The sequence below is a fragment of the Salvelinus alpinus genome, chromosome 3 (assembly GCF_045679555.1).
Source record: "Salvelinus alpinus chromosome 3, SLU_Salpinus.1, whole genome shotgun sequence".
Taxonomy (NCBI): domain Eukaryota; kingdom Metazoa; phylum Chordata; class Actinopteri; order Salmoniformes; family Salmonidae; genus Salvelinus; species Salvelinus alpinus.
Window position 1 is genome coordinate 96,748,978 of NC_092088.1, and position 25,164 is coordinate 96,774,141.

The following is a 25,164-nucleotide window of genomic DNA, read 5'->3' on the forward strand; positions in this document are numbered from 1 at the left end:
CTGGAGGGCCGGCCCTGGCTGGCTGCCTTATCCTTCTGGAGGGCCGGCCCTGGCTGGCTGCCTTATCCTTCTGGAGGGCCGGCCCTGGCTGGCTGCCTTATACTTCTTGAAGGCCGGCCTCGGTTGGCTGGCTGCCTTATCCTTCTGGAGGGCCGGCCCTGGCTGGCTGCCTTATCCTTCTGGAGGGGCAGTCCTGTCTGGCTGGCTGGCTGCCTTATCCTTCTGGAGGGCCGGCCCTGGCTGGCTGCCTTATCCTTCTGGAGGGCCGGCCCTGGCTGGCTGGCTGCCTTATCCTTCTGAAAGCTAAACAAACTACCAGCTATGTTTTTGCCAGATGTGACGTGCTGTGTAGAGTCTTTGATGTAAGGCCTGTGTACATCTGTGTACTATGAGCTATCATCACATCACGTATTAAGAAGCACACTATGAGATGATGAATCTAGCATCAGAAACACACTATGAGACGATGAATCTAGCATCAGAAGCAATCTCATATGGGACAGCGTCCCAAATGGAACCCTATTCCCTATATAGTGCACTACCTTTGACCAGGCCCCATGTTTGTTACCCTTGACGTGACAATGACCATAAGAGTTGGCAAGACAGCACAAACAGATCTGAGACCAGGCTATAGACTCCTTCACCCCTTAGTGCCTGTGGGGTGGAGCAAACCATGCACCACGTTCCTAAGGTCTGTCCAATCTACCAACTCAGTGGAGGGCCTACTCACCCTCAACTCAGCAGGACCGGAAGCAATGTCTTGGCTAAAGGAATTCACTAAATAAATAAATTAATGTTGTGTATCTCTCTGGCTGCTTCCCTTAGGTTGATGAGATCTACCACGATGAGTCCTTGGGAACCAACATCAACATCGTCCTCGTCCGCATGATCATGGTTGGGTACAGACAGGTAAGACTTCTCGTCTTCCTGATCACGGTCAGGTACAGACAGGTAAGACTTGTCACCTTCCTGATTATGGTCAGGTACAGACAGGTAAGACTTGTCATCTTCCTGATCATGGTCAGGTACAGACAGGTAAGACTTCTCATCTTCCTGATCACGGCCGGGTACAGACAGGTAAGACTTCTCATCTTCCTGATCCCGGTCAGGTACAGACAGGTAAGACTTCTCATCTTCCTGATCACGGTCAGGTACAGACAGGTAAGACTTCTCATCTTCCTGATCACGGTCAGGTACAGACAGGTAAGGTGTTCAACCTTCCCAAGTTCTCTCACGTCACCCCGCTCCTCCGCTCTCTCCACTGGCTTCCAGTTGAAGCTCGCATCCGCTACAAGACCATGGTGCTTGCCTACGGAGCTGTGAGGGGAACGGCACCTCCGTACCTTCAGGCTCTGATCAGGCCCTACACCCAAACAAGGGCACTGCGTTCATCCACCTCTGGCCTGCTCGCCTCCCTACCTCTGAGGAAGTACAGTTCCCGCTCAGCCCAGTCAAAACTGTTCGCTGCTCTGGCACCCCAATGGTGGAACAAACTCCCTCACGACGCCAGGTCAGCGGAGTCAATCACCACCTTCCGGAGACACCTGAAACCCCACCTCTTTAAGGAATACCTAGGATAGGATAAAGTAATCCTTCTAACCCCCCCCCCCCCCTTAAAAGAGTTAGATGCACTATTGTAAAGTGGTTGTTCCACTGGATATCATAAGGTGAATGCACCAATTTGTAAGTCGCTCTGGATAAGAGCGTCTGCTAAATGACTTAAATGTAAATGTAATGTAATGTAAGACTTCTCATCTTCCTGATCACGGTCAGGTACAGACAGGTAAGACTTCTCATCTTCCTGATCACGGTCAGGTACAGACAGGTAAGACTTCTCATCTTCCTGATCACGGTCAGGTACAGACAGGTAAGACTTCTCATCTTCCTGATCACGGTCAGGTACAGACAGGTAAGACTTCTCATCTTCCTGATCACGGTCAGGTACAGACAGGTAAGACTTCTCATCTTCCTGATCCCGGTCAGGTACAGACAGGTAAGACTTCTCATCTTCCTGATCACGGTCGGGTACAGACAGGTAAGACTTCTCATCTTCCTGATCACGGTCAGGTACAGACAGGTAAGACGTCTCATCTTCCTGATCCCGGTCAGGTACAGACAGGTAAGACTTCTCATCTTCCTGATCACGGTCAGGTACAGACAGGTAAGACTTCTCATCTTCCTGATCACGGTCAGGTACAGACAGGTAAGACTTCTCATCTTCCTGATCACGGTCAGGTACAGACAGGTAAGACTTCTCATCTTCCTGATCACGGTCAGGTACAGACAGGTAAGACTTCTCATCTCCCTGATCACGGGCGGGTACAGACAGGTAAGAGTTTACATTACACCCGCCGCGCGCTCTGTCTCTCTCATCTCCTTCTCTCTGTCTCTCTCATCTCCTTCTCTCTGTCACTCTCATCTCCTTCTCTCTGTCACTCTCGTCTCCTTCTCTCTGTCACTCTCATGTCCTTCTCTCTCGCTCTCTCTTTCTCTCTCTCTCCAGGGGCGATAATGGGTGGCCATGGGAAATCAACTAATTGTGTCACAAATAGTGTTGAAATTGGCTTAAACTAGGATGCATTGTATTGAATAACTGTTTCAACTGTTCATTTGTATTTACCCTAATATATTCAAATCAATCAATTTGAAATGATCCATCTTGATCCATCCAGACTCACATCAAACATCTCCAATACAAAATTAAATCTAGAATCGGCTTCCTATTTCGCAACAAAGCATCCTTCACTCATGCTGCCAAACATACCATCGTAAAACTAACTATCCTGCCGATCCTTGTCTTCGGCGATATAATTTACAAAATAGCCTCTACTCAGCAAATTGGATGTAGTCTATCACAGTGCCATCCGTTTTGTCACCAAAGCCCCTTATACTACCCACCACTACGACCTGTATGCACTCGTTGGCTGGCCCTCGCCTCATATTCGTCGCCAAACCCACTGGCTCCAGGTTATCTATAAGTCTTTGCTAGGTAAAACCCTGCCTTTTCTCAACTCACTGGTCAGCATAGCAGCATCCACCCGTAGCACGCGCTCCAGCAGGTATATTTCACTGGTCATTCCCAAAGCCAACTCCTCCTTTGGCCGCCTTTCCTTCCAGTTCTCTGCTGCCAAAGACTGGAACGAATTGCAAAAATCACTGAAGCTGGAGTCTTATATCTCCCTCTCTAACTTTAAGCATCAGCTGTCAGAGCAGTTTACTGAGCATTGCACCTGTACACAGCCCATCTGTAAATAGCCAACTCAACTACCTCATCCCAATATTGTTATTTATTTTTTTGCTCATTTGCACCCCAGTATCTCTACTTGCACATTCATCTTCTGCACATCTATCACTCCAGTGTTTAATTGCTAAATTGCAATTATTTCGCCACTATGGGCTATTTATTGCCTTACCTCCCTAATCTTACTACATTTGCACACATTGTATATAGATGTTTCTGTTGTGTTATTGAATGTACGTTTGTTTATCCCATGTGTAACTCTGTGTTGCTTGTGTCTCACTGCACTGAGATGCAGTACCTTAGACCGCTGCGCCACTCGGGAGCCCCACTAACCTTATCTAATAGGTTAATGACTGTAACTGTGCTGCTGGCAACAATTTCATTTAGTTATTTTTGCCAATGTTTACGACACCTGTCATATTCATAAATTGTTCTACGCTCTCAAACGAGAATGCTCGGGAATCAGAGCAGACTTGTGGGCAAATAAATCACTGGCATGCCGGTTTTGGCCCGTGGCCGCCTGTCGCCGACTCCTGATAGTCCTTCATGGGGCTCCCGATTTATCTATAGGATCTGTGTCATTTATGATACTATATACTGTATCTCCTGAGTGGCGCAGCGGTCTAAGGCACTGCATCTCAGTGCTTAAGGTGTCACTACAGACCCTAGTTTGATCCCGGGCTGTATCACAGCCGGCCGTCCCATAGGGACTCCCAACAATTGGCCCAGCGTTGTCCGGGTTAGAGGAAGGTTTGGCCGGGTTAGAGGAAGGTTTGGCCGGGTTAGAGGAAAGTTTGGCCGGGTTAGAGGAAGGTTTGGCCGGGTTAGAGGAAGGTTTGGCCGGGGTAGAGGAAGGTTTGGCCAGGGTAGAGGAAGGTTTGGCCAGGGTAGAGGAAGGTTTGGCCGGGGTAGAGGAAGGTTTGGCCGGGGTAGAGGAAGGTTTGGCCGGGGTAGAGGAAGGTTTGGCCGGGGTAGAGGAAGGTTTGGCCGGGTTAGAGGAAGGTTTGGCCGGGTTAGAGGAAGGTTTGGCCGGGGTAGAGGAAGTTTGGCCGGGTTAGAGGAAGGTTTGGCCGGGGCAGAGGAAGGTTTGGCCGGGTTAGAGGAAGGTTTGGCCGGGGTAGAGGAAGGTTTGGCCGGGGTAGAGGAAGGTTTGGCCGGGGTAGAGGAAGGTTTGGCCGGGGTAGAGGAAGGTTTGGCCGGGTTAGAGGAAGGTTTGGCCGGGTTAGAGGAAGGTTTGGCCGGGGTAGAGGAAGGTTTGGCCGGGGTAGAGGAAGGTTTGGCCGGGTTAGAGGAAGGTTTGGCCGGGTTAGAGGAAGGTTTGGCCGGGGTAGAGGAAGGTTTGGCCGGGGTAGGCCATCATTGTAAAATAAGAATTTGTTGTTAACTGACTTGCCTAGTTAAATAAAGGTTAAATAAAAATATATATTCTCCTCAAGCACAGGAACCCTCTCCAGGCTGTTGCTGTAAAACAATAAGGATGACTCCCAAATGGTACTCTATTCCCTATATAGTGTACTACTTTTCCCTATATAGTGTACTACTTTTCCATATATGGTGTACTACTTTTCCCTATATAGTGTACTACTTTTCCCTATATAGTATACTACTTTTTCCTATATAGTGTACTACTTTTCCCAATATAGTGTACTACTTTTCCCTATATAGTGTACTACTTTTCCCTATATAGTGTACTAATTTCCCCTATATAGTGTACTACTTTTCCCTAAAGAGTGTACTACGTTTCCCTATATAGTATACATCATTTTCCATAGATAGTGTAATACTTTTCCCTATATAGTGTACTACGTTTTCCTATATAGTATACATAATTTTCCATATATAGTGTACTGCTTTTGACCAGGGATGGTAGTACACCCTAGGGTACAGTATGTTCTCAATAACTCAATATTACATGATGGTTTAGTCATTGAGCAGATACTCTTATCCAGGGCAACTAAAAACCAGTGCTTTCAGCTCAAGTAGCTAAAACAAGCATGCTGATCCCGATCACTGCAGGTAAAACCATTTTGAAGTAGTCGTCTATATGCGGAAGGAGAGTAATAATGATGATTAAACACTGTGAGACCATCCCAAACAGCAGGCACTCAGGCTATCAGGCCAACTCCTTGTCGCTCATTGGCTTAACAACGACAGCAATGGAGTTGGCAAGAGCACCAACAGATCTGGGATCAGGCTCGTAGATTGTTTCTGAAATGAGAACGGTATTCTTCTGTCCTCAGTCCATCAGCCTGATCGAGCGTGGGAACCCGTCCCGTAGCCTGGAGCAGGTGTGTCGCTGGGCCAACACGCAGCAGCGCCGGGACCCCGATCACGCTGAGTACCATGACCATGCCATCTTCCTCACAAGGCAAGATTTTGGTCCCGCAGGTATGCAAGGTACTGTATTTCTCTCGATCGAGGCCTGTGCAGACTGATACGACAGATATCTCCTTCCATTCACAAGGGTTGGCTCCTTTCAAGGCTAGCTCAGGTAAGGTCTCTGGAAACTTGACAGAGTTGGGGTCCGTTTCAATTCCAAGTCCATTCCGGAAGGAAACTGAAATTCCAATTCCGGATTTTTTCCCCCCCTTATTGTCACGGCTGTTGAACAGCTGTTCTTTTTATTAGATAAAAATGACGCCGAACAAAACAATAAACACTACAAACACAAACCGTGAAGCTCAAAGGCTATGTGCCCTATACTAAGTCAACTTCCCACAAAGACAGGTGGGAAAAAAGGCTTCCTAAGTATGGTTCCCAATCAGAGACAACGATAGACAGCTGTCCCTGATTGAGAACCATACCCGGCCAAAACATAGAAATAGAAAATCATAGAAACACAAAACATAGAATGCCCACCCCAACTCACGCCCTGACCAAACCAAAATAGAGACATAAAAAGCATCTCTAAGGTCAGGGCGTGACACTTATTGCTTTTCAATTGGAATTGGATTGTCAGTTTACTTCCGGAATTATTTTATTAGTGATGGACTGGACCCCAACCATGCTGGGATCTTACAGGGAAGCAGGCAGCTGCTCCTGTGGTCCAGAAATGGGGTCCATCCCAAGTGGCACCCTATTCCCTATATCGTGCACTATTTTGTGACCAGAACCCAATGGGCCCTGGCCAAAAGTAGTGCATAAAGGAAACAGGGAGCCATTTGGTGATGCTGACATGGTCCTGAGCATGTCTACATCCGCCAGCGGTGACCTCACATAACACTGAGCACATCACTGAGTATTTTCCAACCCTGACTGACTGACTGGACATTGGTGCCAACCTATGTTTCCAAAAATACCATCAGATCTACAAAATAATGGTTTCTGGCATGTAGGGAAAAAAACATGAAAATGCTCAGAAATGGTTAGATTTTTCCTTTTTCCAGTATTTATAGTTTCCAGGTAGTCTGTAAGTAGCTTCTAATTTAAACAGAAATACGAGTTGTCCGTATTGATATAAGATCATCTCTACTTACATCATCACGGTTTGAATCAATGTGAACCGAAGTTCTCCCACGCTGTCTATTTGTAAGACAAGTGAATGAAGATAGACATGTTGACTTTAATACGCATAGACTTGAAATCGTTTTAAAGACAAAGAATGTAAGTACCACAGCAACTATGTTCTCTCTGGGTAACCTCTAGAGGGAACACTTAAAGTTCAAGGTTATAAATGTTTGAAAATGATCTCGACGGTATATTACTTAGTATTTGTTATCAAATGTACACATCCACATTACATGACCGTATGTAATTTTGGAACAAGATCTGTACAGTTGTTTTTGGCGTCACAACACGACCATAAGCACAACGCCGTTTCTTGAGACTTTGATCACTGCGACGCAAGGCTTTGAGAAACAAACCTCTAGCTCCCTTCTTTTGAAGTTCACTGTCACATATTGACTTTTGACTTTGGTTGAACTTTGAGGCACATGTCATGTTTAAAAAAGACCGTCAGAAACGATCTGTTTTTGCTAGACACACTTCAAACGTTACCGTAGCAGCCAGCGATGTTATGGCCATAACAGGCCCCATCTCTAAGGCACCGTGGGATGGGTTGGGACTGGCCTCTTCAACTAGGGAACAACCTGCCAGGCTTAGGGGTAAACATCACACTCTGTCGCCAGAGTTTTATGATGACTTGGAGGATTTTACACCCAAATACAGACCCGCGAGACCATAGAGGAAACTCCTATTTATAACGAGTCAGCAAAAATAAATACATGGAAACGGTCCAGAATCTATGTAACGCTTTATTTTAAACTTTAATATCTTAAATCTTAACATCTCAATGTAATTCTGATGAGATTAATGAGGGATGAAAATCATAAAACAAAATCTGAAGATTTTGTTATTGAATGTATGTGATTGTCCTCTCACTGTATCAGTAACCACTGACAGGTATGTTGAGTGTATGTGATTGTGCTGTCACTGTATCAGTAACCACTGACAGGTATGTTGAGTGTATGTGATTGTCCTGTCACTGTATCAGTAACCACTGACAGGTATGTTGAGTGTATGTGATTGTCCTGTCACTGTATCAGTAACCACTGACAGGTATGTTGAGTGTATGTGATTGTCCTCTCACTGTATCAGTAACCACTGACAGGTATGTTGAGTGTATGTGATTGTCCTGTCACTGTATCAGTAACCACTGACAGGTATGTTGAGTGTATGTGATTGTCCTGTCACTGTATCAGTAACCACTGACAGGTATGTTGAGTGTATGTGATTGTCCTGTCACTGTATCAGTAACCACTGACAGGTATGTTGAGTGTATGTGATTGTCTTCTCACTGTATCAGTAACCACTGACAGGTATGTTGAGTGTATGTGATTGTCCTGTCACTGTATCAGTAACCACTGACAGGTATGTTGAGTGTATGTGATTGTCCTGTCACTGTATCAGTAACCACTGACAGGTATGTTGAGTGATTTATCTATAGGATCTGTGTCATTTATGATACTATATACTGTATCTCCCGAGTGGCACAGCGGTCTAAGGCACTGCATCTCAGTGCTTAAGGCGTCACTACAGACACCCTGGTTCGAATCCAGGCTGTATCACAACCGGCCGTGATTGGGAGTCCCATAGGGCGGCGCACAATTGGCCCAGCGTCGTCCGGGTTTGGCCGGTGTAGGCCGTCATTGTAAATAAGAATTTGTTCTTAACTGACTTGCCTAAATAAATAAAAATATCTAAATTACTGACTCATGTCATCCTCTCATATCATTCATGGAAAATATAGGTGTGATTTATACTGAACAAAAATATAAACGCAACATGTAAAGTGTTGGACCCATGTTTTATGAGCTGAAATAAAAGATCCCAGAAATTTTCCATACGATAAAAAAACGTATTTCTCACAAATTTTGTGCACAAATTTGTTTACATCCCTGTTAGTGAGCATTTCTCAATTGACAAGATAATTCATCCACCTGACAGGTGTGGCATATCAAGAAGCTGATAAAACAACATGATCATTACACAGGTGCACCTTGTGCTGGGGACAATAAAAGGCCACTCTAAAACACAATGCCACAAATGTAGGAGCGTACAATAGGTATGCTGACTACATGAATGTCCACCAGAGCTGTTGCCAGAGAATGTAATGTTAATTTCTCTACCATAAGCCGTCTCCAATGTTGTTTTAGAGAATTACGTCCAACCGGCCTCACAACCGCAGAGCACGTGTAACCACACCACCCCAGGACCTCCACATCCGGCTTCTTCACCTCTGGGATGGTCTGAGACTGAATAATTTCTGCACAAACTGTCAGAAACCGTCTCAGGGAAGCTCAACTGCGTGCTCGTTGTCCTCACCAGGGTCTTGACCTGATTGCAGTGGTCAAATGCTCACCTTTAATGGCCACTAGCACGCTGGAGTAGTGTGCTCTTCATGGATGAATCCCGGTTTCAACTGTACCGGGCAGATCGTAGACAGTGTGTATGGCGTCGTGTGGGCGAGCGGTTTGCTGATGTCAACGTTGTGAACAGAGTGCCCCACGGAGGCGATGGGGTTATGGTATAGGCAGGCAGGCATAAGCTGCGGACAAGGAACACAATTGCATTTTATCAATGGCAATTTGAATGCACAGAGATAACGTGACGAGATCCTGAGGTCCATTGTTGTGCCATTTATCCGCCACCATCACCTCATGTTTCAGCATGATAAAGCACAGTCTCATGTCACAATGGATTTGTAAACAGTTCCTGGAAGCTGAAAATGTCCCAGTTCTTCCACGGCCTGCATACTCACCAAACATGCCTCCCACTGAGCATGTGTGAGATGTTCTGGGTCGACGTGAACGACAGCGTGTTCCAGTTCCCGCCAATATCCAGCAACTTCGCACGGCCATTGAAGAGGAGTGGGACAACATTCCACAGGCCACAATCAACAGCCTGATCAACTCCTTGTGGAGGAGATGTATCTGTATTCCCAGTCATGTGAAATCCATAGATTAGGGCCTAATGAATTTATTTCCAATGACAGATCTCCTCATATGAAGTGTAACTCAGTAAAATCTTTGAAATTGTTGCATGTTGCGTTTACATTTTTGTTCAGTGAATAACTATAGCTCTGCACTATAATTACTGTACCATAGCTACTGTACTATAGCTAATGTACTATAACTACTGTACCATAGCTACTGTACTATAACTACTGTACCATAGCTACTGTACTATAGCTAATGTACCATAGCTACTGTACCATAGCTACTGTACTATAACTACTGCACCATAACTACTGTTCTATAGCTAATGTACTATAACTACTGTACCATAGCTACTGCACTATAGCTAACGTACTATAGCTACTGCACTATAGCTACTGTACTATAACTAATGCACCATAGCTACTGTACCTACTGCAACTTTTTCTCATACTCTTCCATGCCAAGCTCACCATGGCTTTTTCATGGGAATGTATATAGTCTACATTCTCTTGAAGATCTTTTATCTGTCTCCAGATAAAGGGCTTAGCTAGCGCATCTCCATTGCTTTCATGTTGTGCCATTTTGCTTGCAGCATTTAAATAGGTGATGAGCAACTAAACTATTATGGTAGAAGAAACACCATCCATCATTCTAACTAAGTAGAACTAAGTCTAACTAAGTCTAACTCAGCCAGTCTAACTAAATAGAACTAAGTCTAACTCAGCCATTCTAACTAAATAGAACTAAGTCTAACTAAGCCATTCTAACTAAGTAGAACTAAGTCTAACTCAGCCATTATAACTAAGTAGAACTAAGTAGAACTAAGTCTAACTAAGCCATTCTAACTATGTAGAACTAAGTCTAACTAAGTCTAACTAAGCCATTCTAACTAAGTAGAACTAAGTCTAACTCAGCCAGTCTAACTAAGTAGAACTAAGTCTAACTAAGTAGAACTAAGTCTAACTCAGCCATTCTAACTAAATAGAACTAAGTCTAACTCAGCCATTCTAACTAAATAGAACTAAGTCTAACTAAGCCATTCTAACTAAGTAGAACTAAGTCTAACTCAGCCATTATAACTAAGTAGAACTAAGTAGAACTAAGTCTAACTAAGCCATTCTAACTATGTAGAACTAAGTCTAACTAAGTCTAACTAAGCCATTCTAACTAAGTAGAACTAAGTCTAACTCAGCCATTCTAACTAAGTCTAACTAAGCCATTCTAACTAAGTAGAACTAAGTCTAACTAAGTCTAACTAAGCCATTCTAACTAAGTCGAACTAAGTCTAACTAAGCCATTCTAACTAAGTCTAACTTAACCATTCTAACTAAGTAGAACTAAGCCATTCTAACTAAGTAGAACTAAGTCTAACTCAGCCATTCTAACTAAGTCTAACTAAGCCATTCTAACTAAGTCTAACTCAGCCATTCTAACTAAGTAGAACTAAGCCAGTCTAACTAAGTAGACTATGTCTAACTAAACCATTCTAACTAAGTAGAACTAAGTCGAAGTACAACTAAGTCTAACTAAGCCATTCTAACTAAGTACAACTAAGTCTAACTAAGTACAACTAAGCCATTCTAAGTAAGTACAACTAAGTCTAACTAAGCCATTCTAAATAAGCCATTCTAACTAAGTATAACTAAGTCTAACTAAGTACAACCAAGTCTAACTAAGCCATTCTAACTAAGTAGAACTAAGTCTAACTAAGCCTTTCTAACTAAGTAGAACTAAGTAGAACTAAGTCTAACTAAGTCTAACTAAACCATTCTAACTAAGTAGAACTAAGTCTAACTAAACCATTCTAACTAAGTCCAACTAAGCCAGTCTAAATAAGTACAACCAAGTCTAACTAAGCCAGTCTAAATAAGCCATTCTAACGAAGTATAACTAAGTCTAACTAAGTACAACTAAGCCTAACTAAGCCATTCTAACTAAGTCATTCAAACCAGGTTTGGGGTCAATTCCAATTTCAGTTTCTTTCCTGAATTGACAGAATTGATTGAAATAGAATTGAGCCCAACTCTGACGGTGATCATGGGGATTATAGGACACTTTTATGTCAGTGGCATATAACAGGGAACGTCATCTTCCTATAAACAGAGTAACTATTGGATATAAATATAACATGACTATTACATAACCATTTGACCATTTAATATAACTACATAACCATTATAACATAACCATTATAACATAACCATTATAACATAACCATCTGATAATTTGATAGAACTACATAACCATTGGATGCCACCATGTCCCGCCATGTTCATTGTAGTTCTTTCCCACCGGGCAGAGCTAGATAAAATAACGTCATTACAACAACCAGATTACAACCAGAACTGGTTCACATGTGGTTATAGTGACATCATTGCAACTGGGTTCTAGCTAATCACCACAGAGCACGTGTCCCAAATGGTACCCCATTCATTATGTAGTGCACTACTTTGGACCAAGGCCAATAGAGCTCTTGTCAAAAAAGTAGTCCTCTATATAGGGAATAGATTGGCATTTGGGGCACGGCCAACTGAAGCAGTCCCGATCATCAATATCTGTCTGTGTCTGCATTTTCTGCTTTTTACCTGCATGCCAAAGGTCTTCACATGGTCAGAGAGCATGATCATTTGTTTGAACAACAAACCCCCCAAAAATGTTGCATTTGAACCAAACAAAACGCTTAGCTAATCTGGATCGCTGCACATCTCTTGATCGAGTATAGTAGTTATATATAGTAAGTATATAGTATAGTAGTTATATATAGTGTATAGTAGTTAGTATGTAGTATAGTAGTTAGTATATAGTAGTTAAATATTTGTGTATAGTAGTTAGTATGTACTATAGTAGTTAGTATATAGTATTGTAGTTATATATAGTGTATAGTAGTTAGTATATAGTAGTTATATATAGTGTATAGTAGTTAGTATGTACTATAGTAGTTAGTATATAGTATAGTAGTTATATATAGTGCATAGTAGTTAGTATGTACTATAGTAGTTAGTATATAGTATAGTACTTATATATAGTGTACAGTAGTTAGTATGCAGTATAGTAGTTAGTATATAGTATAGTAGTTATATATAGTGTATAGTTGTTAGTATGTAGTATAGTAGTTATATATAGTGTATAGTAGTTAGTATGTAGTATAGTAGTTATTTATAGTGTATAGTAGTTGTGTGTGTGTGTATATATATATATATATATATATATTTATAGTTTACAGTATAGCATTTATGTATAGTATATAGTATAGTACGTATGTATATCTAGTATATAGTATAGTAGTTTGTATATATTATAGTAGTTATATATAGTGTATAGTAGTTTTATATATAGTATACATTATAGCACTTATGTATAGTATATAGTATAGTACTTATGTATAGTATAGTAGTTATATATAGTGTATAGTAGTTGTATTCATGTGTCCTTTGTGCTTTGTGTTTAAATATGTGTCATTACTGTATTGTTGGGTTATATTATACGGTTGTGTTTGGTTTTAACAAGCTTGTGTTGGTCTGTCTGTGCTGGGTTTAACAAAATGCTTTCAAGCTTACTGTCTATTTTAGCACATAGAGGAGGAATTTAGACACAAGCAAGTACACAGACAAAATCTTCAGGCCTTTCTCAAAGTTTGACAGTTTTTCAATTTTGTCGTAGCATCATTTCCTGCCTTTAGGCATTTCCTGATCATTGACACAGTAAATTTTTAAAGGGTATTTTACTCGTCTGTTCAGCAGCACTTCATCAGCTAACAACAGAGACACGTACTTACTGCTATCAACAACACACTGCTCATTGGACACAAATCAGAACATCTACTATGGAAATAAACACAGACTATAAAGCAAGTGTAATCTTCATGTGTGTCTGTCCCAGATGGCACACTATTCCCTATGATGCGCACTATGGTCCCTGGTCAAAAGTAGTGTACTATATAGGGAACAGGGTGCCATTTTGGGATTTAGCCACACATGAAGACGACATGCTTTATATACAGTAATCCGTGTTCATTTTCATATTAGTTGTTCTGATTTGTGTCCAATTAGTAGTTGTTTCTGTTGGGATAATTCATCATTTTCTCTTATGTAAAAAAAAAAAAAAACACTTGGAGCTGAAGTCAATCAAACATCCTGTATTAGCAGCAATGTTTACACAGTAGCTTTGTTTACACAACTACTACCTGTAAAAAGGTGCATGCGTTCTGAGAAGTCTGACAACTAGAAGTACCTACCAGTGTCAGGAGACTCTACGTGCTATTTCACATGTACACAAAACTATTGCAAGATGCAATAGATACTTTATATGCCTCTTGACAGGTTGTCGTTGCAAATAGCAATGTGTTCTTAATTGGCCTCGCTGTAGAGGAAGTTGACCACTGACCAAGATATTAAAGTATGATCTACTAGATAAATTGGTATTGAAGACGTCTCCCGAAACACAAACAGACATCTAAAAGCAGGCCAGCCTAGTCTCACCTTCATCCAACCCCACCACATCATCATAACCATGGTTTGATCACAGCCTTAGAGAGGCATATGTACCAGACCTGGGTTCAAGTCATATTTATTTTGAATTGTAAGTCGTATTTCAAGTAGTATTTGAACCCAGGTGTGATGTAACCCTTCATCTCTGCATATGCCTGCCTAGCGGGTTTGTTATCAGTGCCCCTGTGTGTGATCTGTGTTGCCTAGGTTACGCCCCGGTGACAGGCATGTGCCACCCTCTGAGGAGCTGCACTCTGAACCACGAGGACGGATTCTCCTCGGCCTTCGTGGTGGCGCACGAGACCGGACATGTGTAAGTCATCGCAGCACATAGGCTGCGTCCCAAGTGGCACCCTCCTCCCTGTTGTTCACTACTGTTGACCAGAGGCCCTAAGGGACCTATGAGCCCCATAGCATTGAAGAAACTAAACGGGATACAAGCAAAGAGCTGTGTGTGGGGGTTTCTCTGCACTGCAGAGGAAGTAGGCTGCCATTGGGAACAGAGACATGGACACAGCTGGTAAACACAGAACTTAGACACACTCCAGATGGGGGTCTATTCCATTACAAATCGGTCAATTCAGGAAGTAAATTGTAATTGCAGTTATTTTATATCAAGTTTATCATCGAATAATTAACCTGCAGCAACTATGTGTGACTGCTTTTCCAATTATACATTGACTGGATTACACATTGACTGGATTATACATTGACTGGATTACACATTGACTGGATTACACATTGACTGGATTATACATTGACTGAATTATACATTGACTGGATTACACATTGACTGGATTACACATTGACTGGATTACACATTGACTGGATTATACATTGACTGGATTACACATTGACTGGATTACACATTGACTGGATTACACATTGACTGGATTACACATTGACTGGATTTCACATTGACTGGATTACACATTGACTGGATTATACATTGACTGGATTTCACATTGACTGGATTACACATTGACTGGATTTCACATTGACTGGATTACACATTGACTGGATTACACATTGACTGGATTTCACATTGACTGGATTACACATTGACTGGATTACACATTGACTGGATTACACATTGACTGGATTACACATTGACTGGATTATACATTGACTGAATTAAACATTGACTGGATTACACATTGACTGGATTACACATTGACTGGATTACACATGGACTGGATTACACATTGACTGGATTATACATTGCTTGGATTACACATTGACTGGATTATACATTGCTTGGATTACACATTGACTGGATTACACATTGACTGGATTACACATTGACTGGATTACACATTGACTGGATTACACATTGACTGGATTACACATTGACTGGATTACACATTGACTGTAAATCCACCTTGCTGTTAGTTTTGACTGTAAATCCACTTTACTGTTAGTTTTGACTGTAAATCCACCTTGCTGTTAGTTTTGACTGTAAATCCACCTTGCTGTTAGTTTTGACTGTAAATCCACCTTGCTGTTAGTTTTGACTGTAAATCCACCTTGCTGTTAGTTTTGACTGTAAATCCACCTTACTGTTAGTTTTGACACTTTCCTGTTACTATTACTGATATATATACAAGAGCTGCTGCTCTACTTAGTCTAGCCAGGACCATTACATAAGAGCTGCTGCTCTACTTAGTCTAGCCAGGACCATTACATAAGAGCTGCTCCTCTACTTAGTCTAGCCAGGACCATTACATTAGAGCTGCTGCTCTACTTAGTCTAGCCAGGACCATTACATTAGAGCTGCTGCTCTACTTAGTCTAGCCAGGACCATTACATTAGAGCTGCTGCTCTACTTAGTCTAGCCAGGACCATTACATTAGAGCTGCTGCTCTACTTAGTCTAGCCAGGACCATTACATTAGAGCTGCTGCTCTACTTAGTCTAGCCAGGACCATTACATTAGAGCTGCTGCTCTACTTAGTCTAGCCAGGACCATTACATTAGAGCTGCTGCTCTACTTAGTCTAGCCAGGACCATTACATTAGAGCTGCTGCTCTACTTAGTCTAGCCAGGACCATTACATTAGAGCTGCTGCTCTACTTAGTCTAGCCAGGACCATTACATAAGAGCTGCTGCTCTACTTAGTCTAGCCAGGACCATTACATAAGAGCTGCCGCTCTACTTAGTCTAGCCAGGACCATTACATTAGAGCTGCTGCTCTACTTAGTCTAGCCAGGACCATTACATTAGAGCTGCTGCTCTACTTAGTCTAGCCAGGACCATTACATTAGAGCTGCTGCTCTACTTAGTCTAGCCAGGACCATTATATAATTATAAGAAGTATCGTAAGTGTTCCTAAGCACAGAGAATTTGTCTACGTACTAAACCGCACCGTATTCCCTATATAGTGCATTACTTTTGATCTGAGGCCTATGAGCCCTAGTCAACAGTAGGGCCTTATATAGGGAATAGAGAGTCAACAGTAGTGCCCTATATAGGGAATAGAGAGTCAACAGTAGGGCCTTATATAGGGAATAGAGAGTCAACAGTAGTGCCCTATATAGGGAATAGAGAGTCAACAGTAGTGCCCTATATAGGGAATAGAGAGTCAACAGTAGGGCCTTATATAGGGAACAGAGAGTCAACAGTAGTGCCCTATATAGGGTATAGCGGGTCAACAGTAGTGCCCTATATAGGGAATAGAGGGTCAACAGTAGGGCCTTATATAGGGAATAGAGAGTCAACAGTAGTGCCCTATATAGGGAATAGAGGGTCAACAGTAGTGCCCTATATAGGGAATAGAGAGTCAACAGTAGGGCCTTATATAGGGAATAGAGAGTCAACAGTAGTGCCCTATATAGGGAATAGAGGGTCAACAGTAGTGCCCTATATAGGGAATAGAGAGTCAACAGTAGTGCCCTATATAGGGAATAGAGGGTCAACAGTAGTGCCCTATATAGGGAATAGAGAGTCAACAGTAGTGCCTTTATATAGGGAATAAAGAGTCAACAGTAGGGCCTTTATATAGGGAATAAAGAGTCAACAGTAGTGCCCTATATAGGGAATAGAGAGTCAACAGTAGTGCCCTATATAGGGAACAGAGAGTCAACAGTAGTGCCCTATATAGGGAATAGAGTCCCATTTGAGACGCAGGCTTTGTGTTTGAGCGTAATACTGTGTTTTGCTCATCAATAACTCAGGTACCATTTCAACAGGTTAGGTATGGAACATGACGGACAGGGGAATCGTTGTTCTGACGAGACCAGCATGGGGAGTATCATGGCGCCGCTGGTCCAAGCAGCCTTCCATCGCTACCACTGGTCACGCTGCAGTAAACAGGAGCTGAACCGATACATCCAGTAGGTGCAGCCTTCACCATACCACTGACTAGGGTTCTGACAACCTTCCCAGAATTCACAGCTTTTCCACGAATCCTGGTCACTGACGTCACTGACCTATATCACTGACCTATATCACTGACCTATATCACTGACCTGTATCACTGACCTATATCACTGACCTGTATCACTGACCTATATCACTGAAAGGTACCACTGACCTATCAGAGATATGTATCACTGACCTATCAGAGACATGTATCACTGATCTATATCACTGCCCTATCACTGACCTATATCACTGACCTATCAGAGACATGTATCACTGACCTATCACTGACCTATATCACTGACCTATATCACTGACCTATATCACTGACCTATCAGAGACATGTATCACTGACCTATATCAGGTCAACAGTGAAGAGGCGACTTCGGGATGCTGGCCTTCTAGGCAGAGTTCCTCTGTCCAGTGTCTGTCTTCTTTTGCCCATCTTAATCTTTTCTTTTTATTGGCCAGGTTGAGATATGGCTTTTTCTTTGCAACTCTGGCTAGAAGGCCAGCATCCCGGAGTCGCCTCTTCACTGTTGACGTTGAGACTTGGTGTTTTGCGGGTACTATTTAATGAAGCTGCCAGTTGAGGACTTGTGAGGCGTCTGTTTGTCAAACTAGACACTCTAATGTACTTGTCCTCTTGCTCAGTTGTGCACCGGGACCTCCCACTCCTCTTTCTATTCTGGTTAGAGACAGTTTGCGCTGTTCTGTGAAGGGAGTACTACACAGCATTGTACGAGATCTTCAGTTTCTTGGCAATTTCTCGCATGGAATAGCCTTCATTTCTCAGAACAAGAATATACTAACGAGTTTCAGAAGAAAGTTATTTGTTTCTGGCCATTTTGAGCCTGTAATCAAACCCACAAATGCTGATGCTCCAGATACTCAACTAGTCTAAAGAAGACCAGTTTTATTGCTTCTTTAATTAGCAAAACAGTTTTCAGCTGTGCTAACATAATTGCAAAAGGCTTTTCTAATGATCAATTATCCTTTTAAAATTATAAACTTGGATTAGCTAACACAACGTGCCATTGGAACACAGGAGTGATGGTTGCTGATAATGGGCCTCTGTACGCCTATGTAGATATTCCATTAAAAATCAGCCGTTTCCAGCTACAATATTAACAATGTCTACACTGTATTTCTGATCAATTTGATCAGCTCTTATGACTGTCTCTGTTCTGATGTGTTTTATCCTCCTCCATCTCTTATGACTGTCTCTGTTCTGATGTGTTTTATCCCTCCATCTCTTATGACTGTCTCTGTTCTGATGTGTTTTATCCCTCCAGCTCTTATTACTGTCTCTGTTCTGATGTGTTTTATCCCTCCATCTCTTATGACTGTCTCTGTTCTGATGTGTTTTATCCCTCCAGCTCTTATTACTGTCTCTGTTCTGATGTGTTTTATCCCTCCATCTCGTATGACTGTCTCTGTTCTGATGTGTCTTATCCCTCCATCTCTTATGACTGTCTCTGTTCTGATGTGTTTTATCCCTCCAGCTCTTATGACTGTCTCTGTTCTGATGTGTTTTATCCCTCCATCTCTTATGAATGTCTCTGTTCTGATGTGTTTTATCCTCCTCCATCTCTTATGACTGTCTCTGTTCTGATGTGTTTTATCCCCCTCCATCTCTTATGACTGTCTCTGTTCTGATGTGTTTTATCCCACTCCATCTCTTATGACTGTCTCTGTTCTGATGTGTTTTATCCATCCAGCTCTTATGACTGTCTCTGTTCTGATGTGTTTTATCCCTCCATCTCGTATGACTGTCTCTGTTCTGATGTGTTTTATCCTCCTCCAGCTCTTATGACTGTCTCTGTTCTGATGTGTTTTATCCCCCTCCAGCTCTTATGACTGTCTCTGTTCTGATGTGTTTTATCCCTCCAGCTCTTATGACTGTCTCTGTTCTGATGTGTTTTATCCCTCCATCTCGTATGACTGTCTCTGTTCTGATGTGTCTTATCCCTCCATCTCTTATGACTGTCTCTGTTCTGATGTGTTTTATCCCTCCAGCTCTTATGACTGTCTCTGTTCTGATGTGTTTTGTCCCTCCAGCTCTTATGACTGTCTCTGTTCTGATGTGTTTTATCCTACTCCATCTCTTATGACTGTCTCTGTTCTGATGTGTTTTATCCCTCCAGCTCTTATGACTGTCTCTGTTCTGATGTGTTTTATCCTACTCCATCTCTTATGACTGTCTCTGTTCTGATGTGTTTTATCCCTCCATCTCTTATGACTGTCTCTGTTCTGATGTGTTTTATCCTCCTCCAGCTCTTATGACTGTCTCTGTTCTGATGTGTTTTATCCTCGTCCAGCTCTTATGACTGTCTCTGTTCTGATGTGTTTTATCCTCCTCCAGCTCTTATGACTGTCTCTGTTCTGATGTGTTTTATCCCTCCAGCTCTTATGACTGTCTCTGTTCTGATGTGTTTTATCCCTCCATCTCGTATGACTGTCTCTGTTCTGATGTGTTTTATCCCTCCATCTCTTATGACTGTCTCTGTTCTGATGTGTTTTATCCCTCCAGCTCTTATGACTGTCTCTGTTCTGATGTGTTTTATCCCCCTCCATCTCTTATGACTGTCTCTGTTCTGATGTGTTTTATCCCCCTCCATCTCTTATGACTGTCTCTGTTCTGATGTGTTTATCCTCCTCCATCTCTTATGACTGTCTCTGTTCTGATGTGTTTTATCCTCCTCCATCTCTTATGACTGTCTCTGTTCTGATGTGTTTTATCCCCCTCCATCTCTTATGACTGTCTCTGTTCTGATGTGTTTTATCCCTCCATCTCTTATGACTGTCTCTGTTCTGATGTGTTTTATCCCTCCATCTCTTATGACTGTCTCTGTTCTGATGTGTTTTATCCTCCTCCATCTCTTATGACTGTCTCTGTTCTGATGTGTTTTATCCCTCCATCTCGTATGACTGTCTCTGTTCTGATGTGTTTTATCCCTCCATCTCGTATGACTGTCTCTGTTCTGATGTTTTTTATCCCTCCATCTCTTATGACTGTCTCTGTTCTGATGTGTTTTATCCCTCCATCTCGTATGACTGTCTCTGTTCTGATGTTTTTTATCCCTCCATCTCTTATGACTGTCTCTGTTCTGATGTGTTTTATCCCTCCAGCTCTTATGACTGTCTCTGTTCTGATGTGTTTTATCCCTCCATCTCGTATGACTGTCTCTGTTCTGATGTGTTTTATCCCTCCATCTCTTATGACTGTCTCTGTTCTGATGTGTTTTATCCCTCCAGCTCTTATGACTGTCTCTGTTCTGATGTGTTTTATCCCTCCATCTCTTATGACTGTCTCTGTTCTGATGTGTCTTATCCCTCCATCTCTTATGACTGTCTCTGTTCTGATGTGTTTTGTCCTCCTCCAGCTCTTATGACTGTCTCTGTTCTGATGTGTTTTGTCCCCCTCCAGCTCTTATGACTGTCTCTGTTCTGATGTGTTTTATCCAGCTCTTATGACTGTCTCCTGGACAACCCTTTTGAACACAAGTGGCCCAAGCTTCCTGAGCTACCTGGGATTAACTACTCCATGGACGAGCAGTGTCGTTTTGATTTCGGCGTGGGCTACAAGATGTGCACCGCTGTGAGTCCACTCCGCCAGCTAGCTAGACCCCTGAGATCTGAGAATAACAACTGTGACCGTTGGTGACGGGGCAGCCTGTCAATGTGTGTCCTAAATGGCACCCTATTCCATATATAGTGCACTACTTTAGACCAGGGCCCATCGGGAATAGCTTGCCATTTGGGACGCAGCTTCAGGACTGCATGGGGCACTCAGTACCACTCAGGCCTTTGACCTTCTGAGGATGGGATTCAAATATTACAAAGGTTAGTCTTAGATGGAGCAGGGTCCTGCATTCTCCTTATTATCTCCCTGGTCCATGGGATTAGATAGAGTGGGAAGCTATTTGCTGGGTTCTACTTTCCCTGTGTGAGATTGCAGAGGGGCCATGACTTCTGGGAAGAGACTAGGTGACCCGTAGACTGGCCACGGAAATGCACTAACTACCTCTCATCTCTCTCTCTCTCTGACCACCTCTTCCGTTCTCTCCTCCCTTCTCTCTGACCTCCTCTTCCCTACTCTCTCCTCTTCTCTCTGGCCTCCTCTTCCCTACTCTCTCCTCTTCTCTCTGACATCCTATTTCTTAACTTTCTCTCTCTCTCTCTCTCTCTCTCTCTCTCTCTCTCTCTCTCTCTCTCTCTCTTTCTCTTTCTCTTTCTTTCTTTCTTTCTTTCTTTCTTTCTTTCTTTCTTTCTTTCTTTCTTTCTTTCTTCTCCTATAGTTCCGGACCTACGATCCCTGCAAGCAGCTGTGGTGTAGTCACCCTGACAACCAGTACTTTTGTAAGACCAAGAAGGGTCCGCCGGTGGATGGGACAGAGTGTGCACCGTCGAAGGTGGGAAATGGTTCAAAAAGAAACCATGGATTTCTCATGACAATAGATAGAGCTAATAATATACACTGCTATACTTCATCTTTAGGAACACTTCTCCAAAAAGTACACAATTACTTGAAGAAGTTTTACTAAATTAATATTAGAAAGAACATATCGGCCCATTTGAATGTTATAATAATAATAATAATAATATTTGGTAGGTGCATATATTTGTTCTATGTCCCACATATACTGATGTCAATCTGCAATGGATGTGTAACACAGGTGGCATCTTACCCATACATTTAAATAGCATTAAAAGAGCATTTAATCAGCTATTCATACTCCATGGACGAATAGTGTTCGTTCTCATGTTCTATCCCTGTTCCTTTAGCCAGGATTGTTCGAAGCATAACAGTTGTTGTGAACTCTGACCCAGGACATGTTCAGGGCTCCATTCTAGCCATGGTTTGAATGCTAATGGGACCAATGAATGGAATATATATATATTCTCATGTTCTATCCATGGTCCTTTAGACGTCATCGCTCTAAGAGTTCTTATATACCATTGACATGGTCAGGGCTCCATTCTAGCCATGGTTTGAATGGTAATAGGGCCGATGAATGGACAGATATTCTATGTACTGTATGCCTGTATGCCCTGTTGACTCTCCTGTGTCCTGTCTGTTTGTTTAGTGGTGCTTCAAGGGCCACTGTATCTGGCGCTCCTCTAGCCAGCCTCAGGGCCATGACGGTAACTGGGGGTCCTGGACTAAGTTTGGGTCCTGCTCCAGAACCTGTGGAGGTGGAGTACGCTCCCGGAGCAGAACTTGTAACAACCCTGTGTGAGTGTCTGTCACAGGGGAACAGGTGGGGGGCATTGTGGGTAGTGTGGATAGAGATGTATAAATCTGGCTCTGGGGTGGGTTCTTATGTCTCCTTACTGACGTTACCCTCTACATCCTGTTAGGACTTCTACCTACATCCTGTTAGGACTTCTACCTACATCCTGTTAGGACTTCTACCTACATCCTGTTAGGACTTCTATATACAGGCTATATGATTCATACACACAATGTGACATGTAGTTCACAGATACTTTGTGTCTTTAGTCAGAGACGTGTCAGAGGATGTCTGAAGGAAAGTCAAAGGGGATCATGTTTTTATTTACGCTGAACTTTCCTTGGATATTTGTGTGTGTGTGTGTGTGTGTGTGTGTGTGTGTGTGTGTGTGTGTGTGTGTGTGTGTGTGTGTGTGTGTGTGTGTGTGTGTGTGTGTGTGTGTGTGTGTGTGTGTGTGTGTGTGTGTGTGTGTGTGTGTGTGTGTGTGTGTGTGTGTGTGTGTGTTTCCGTGCATGCGTGACTTTATGCGTGTACTGTATGTGCGTACGTGTCATCTAAATAATAATTAACCCTGTGTACTATAGCATGACCCTCACTAGAGACTCATTACTCAGATCTAGTTAAATGGAACTAATCACTAGACCTGGACGACAGGCCCAGTTCTACCATGATCCACATTACAGTTAAATGGATCTAATCACTGAACCTGGACGACAGGCCCAGTTCTACCATGATCCACATTACAGTTAAATGGAACTAATCACTGGACCTGGACGACAGGCCCAGTTCTACCATGATCCACATTACAGTTAAATGGATCTAATCACTGAACCTGGACGACAGGCCCAGTTCTACCATGATCCACATTACAGTTAAATGGATCTAATCACTGAACCTGGACGACAGGCCCAGTTCTACCATGATCCACATTACAGTTAAATGGAACTAATCACTGGACCTGGACGACAGGCCCAGTTCTACCATGATCCACATTACAGTTAAATGGATCTAATCACAGAACCTGGACGACAGGCCCAGTTCTACCATGATCCACATTACAGTTAAATGGATCTAATCACTGAACCTGGACGACAGGCCCAGTTCTACCATGATCCACATTACAGTTAAATGGATCTAATCACTGAACCTGGACGACAGGCCCAGTTCTACCATGATCCACATTACAGTTAAATGGATCTAATCACTGAACCTGGACGACAGGCCCAGTTCTACCATGATCCACATTACAGTTAAATGGAACTAATCACTGAACCTGGACAACAGGCCCAGTTCTACCATGATCCACATTACAGTTAAATGGAACTAATCACTGAACCTGGACGACAGGCCCAGTTCTACCATGATCCACATTACAGTTAAATGGATCTAATCACTGAACCTGGACGACAGGCCCAGTTCTACCATGATCCACATTACAGTTAAATGGATCTAATCACTGAACCTGGACGACAGGCCCAGTTCTACCATGATCCACATTACAGTTAAATGGAACTAATCACTGAACCTGGGCGACAGGCCCAGTTCTACCATGATCCACATTACAGTTAAATGGATCTAATCACAGAACCTGGACGACAGGCCCAGTTCTACCATGATCCACATTACAGTTAAATGGAACTAATCACTGAACCTGGACGACAGGCCCAGTTCTACCATGATCCACATTACAGTTAAATGGAACTAATCACTGAACCTGGACGACAGGCCCAGTTCTACCATGATCCACATTACAGTTAAATGGATCTAATCACTGAACCTGGACGACAGGCCCAGTTCTACCATGATCCACATTACAGTTAAATGGATCTAATCACTGAACCTGAGCGACAGGCCCAGTTCTACCATGATCCACATTACAGTTAAATGGATCTAATCACTGGACCTGGACGACAGGCCCAGTTCTACCATGATCCACATTACAGTTAAATGGATCTAATCACTGAACCTGGACGACAGGCCCAGTTCTACCATGATCCACATTACAGTTAAATGGGTCTAATCACTGAACCTGGACGACAGGCCCAGTTCTACCATGATCCACATTACAGTTAAATGGATCTAATCACTGAACCTGGACGACAGGCCCAGTTCTACCATGATCCACATTACAGTTAAATGGAACTAATCACTGAACCTGGACAACAGGCCCAGTTCTACCATGATCCACATTACAGTTAAATGGAACTAATCACTGAACCTGGACGACAGGCCCAGTTCTACCATGATCCACATTACAGTTAAATGGATCTAATCACTGAACCTGGACGACAGGCCCAGTTCTACCATGATCCACATTACAGTTAAATGGATCTAATCACTGAACCTGGACGACAGGCCCAGTTCTACCATGATCCACATTACAGTTAAATGGAACTAATCACT

General features: G+C 42.7%; 1 protein-coding gene across 1 annotated transcript in view; it reads left to right on the forward strand.

Moving 5' to 3' along the window:
* Positions 1–25,164, forward strand: part of LOC139569883 (A disintegrin and metalloproteinase with thrombospondin motifs 3-like) — a 116,870-nt gene that overhangs the window by 50,428 nt on the left and 41,278 nt on the right. The window contains exons 4-10 of the mRNA XM_071391205.1: positions 826–909; positions 5,482–5,638; positions 14,373–14,478; positions 17,353–17,496; positions 20,993–21,125; positions 21,826–21,939; positions 22,615–22,763. Of these exons, the coding sequence (XP_071247306.1) occupies positions 826–909; positions 5,482–5,638; positions 14,373–14,478; positions 17,353–17,496; positions 20,993–21,125; positions 21,826–21,939; positions 22,615–22,763 (887 nt within the window). The remainder of the gene's footprint in view (positions 1–825; positions 910–5,481; positions 5,639–14,372; positions 14,479–17,352; positions 17,497–20,992; positions 21,126–21,825; positions 21,940–22,614; positions 22,764–25,164) is intronic.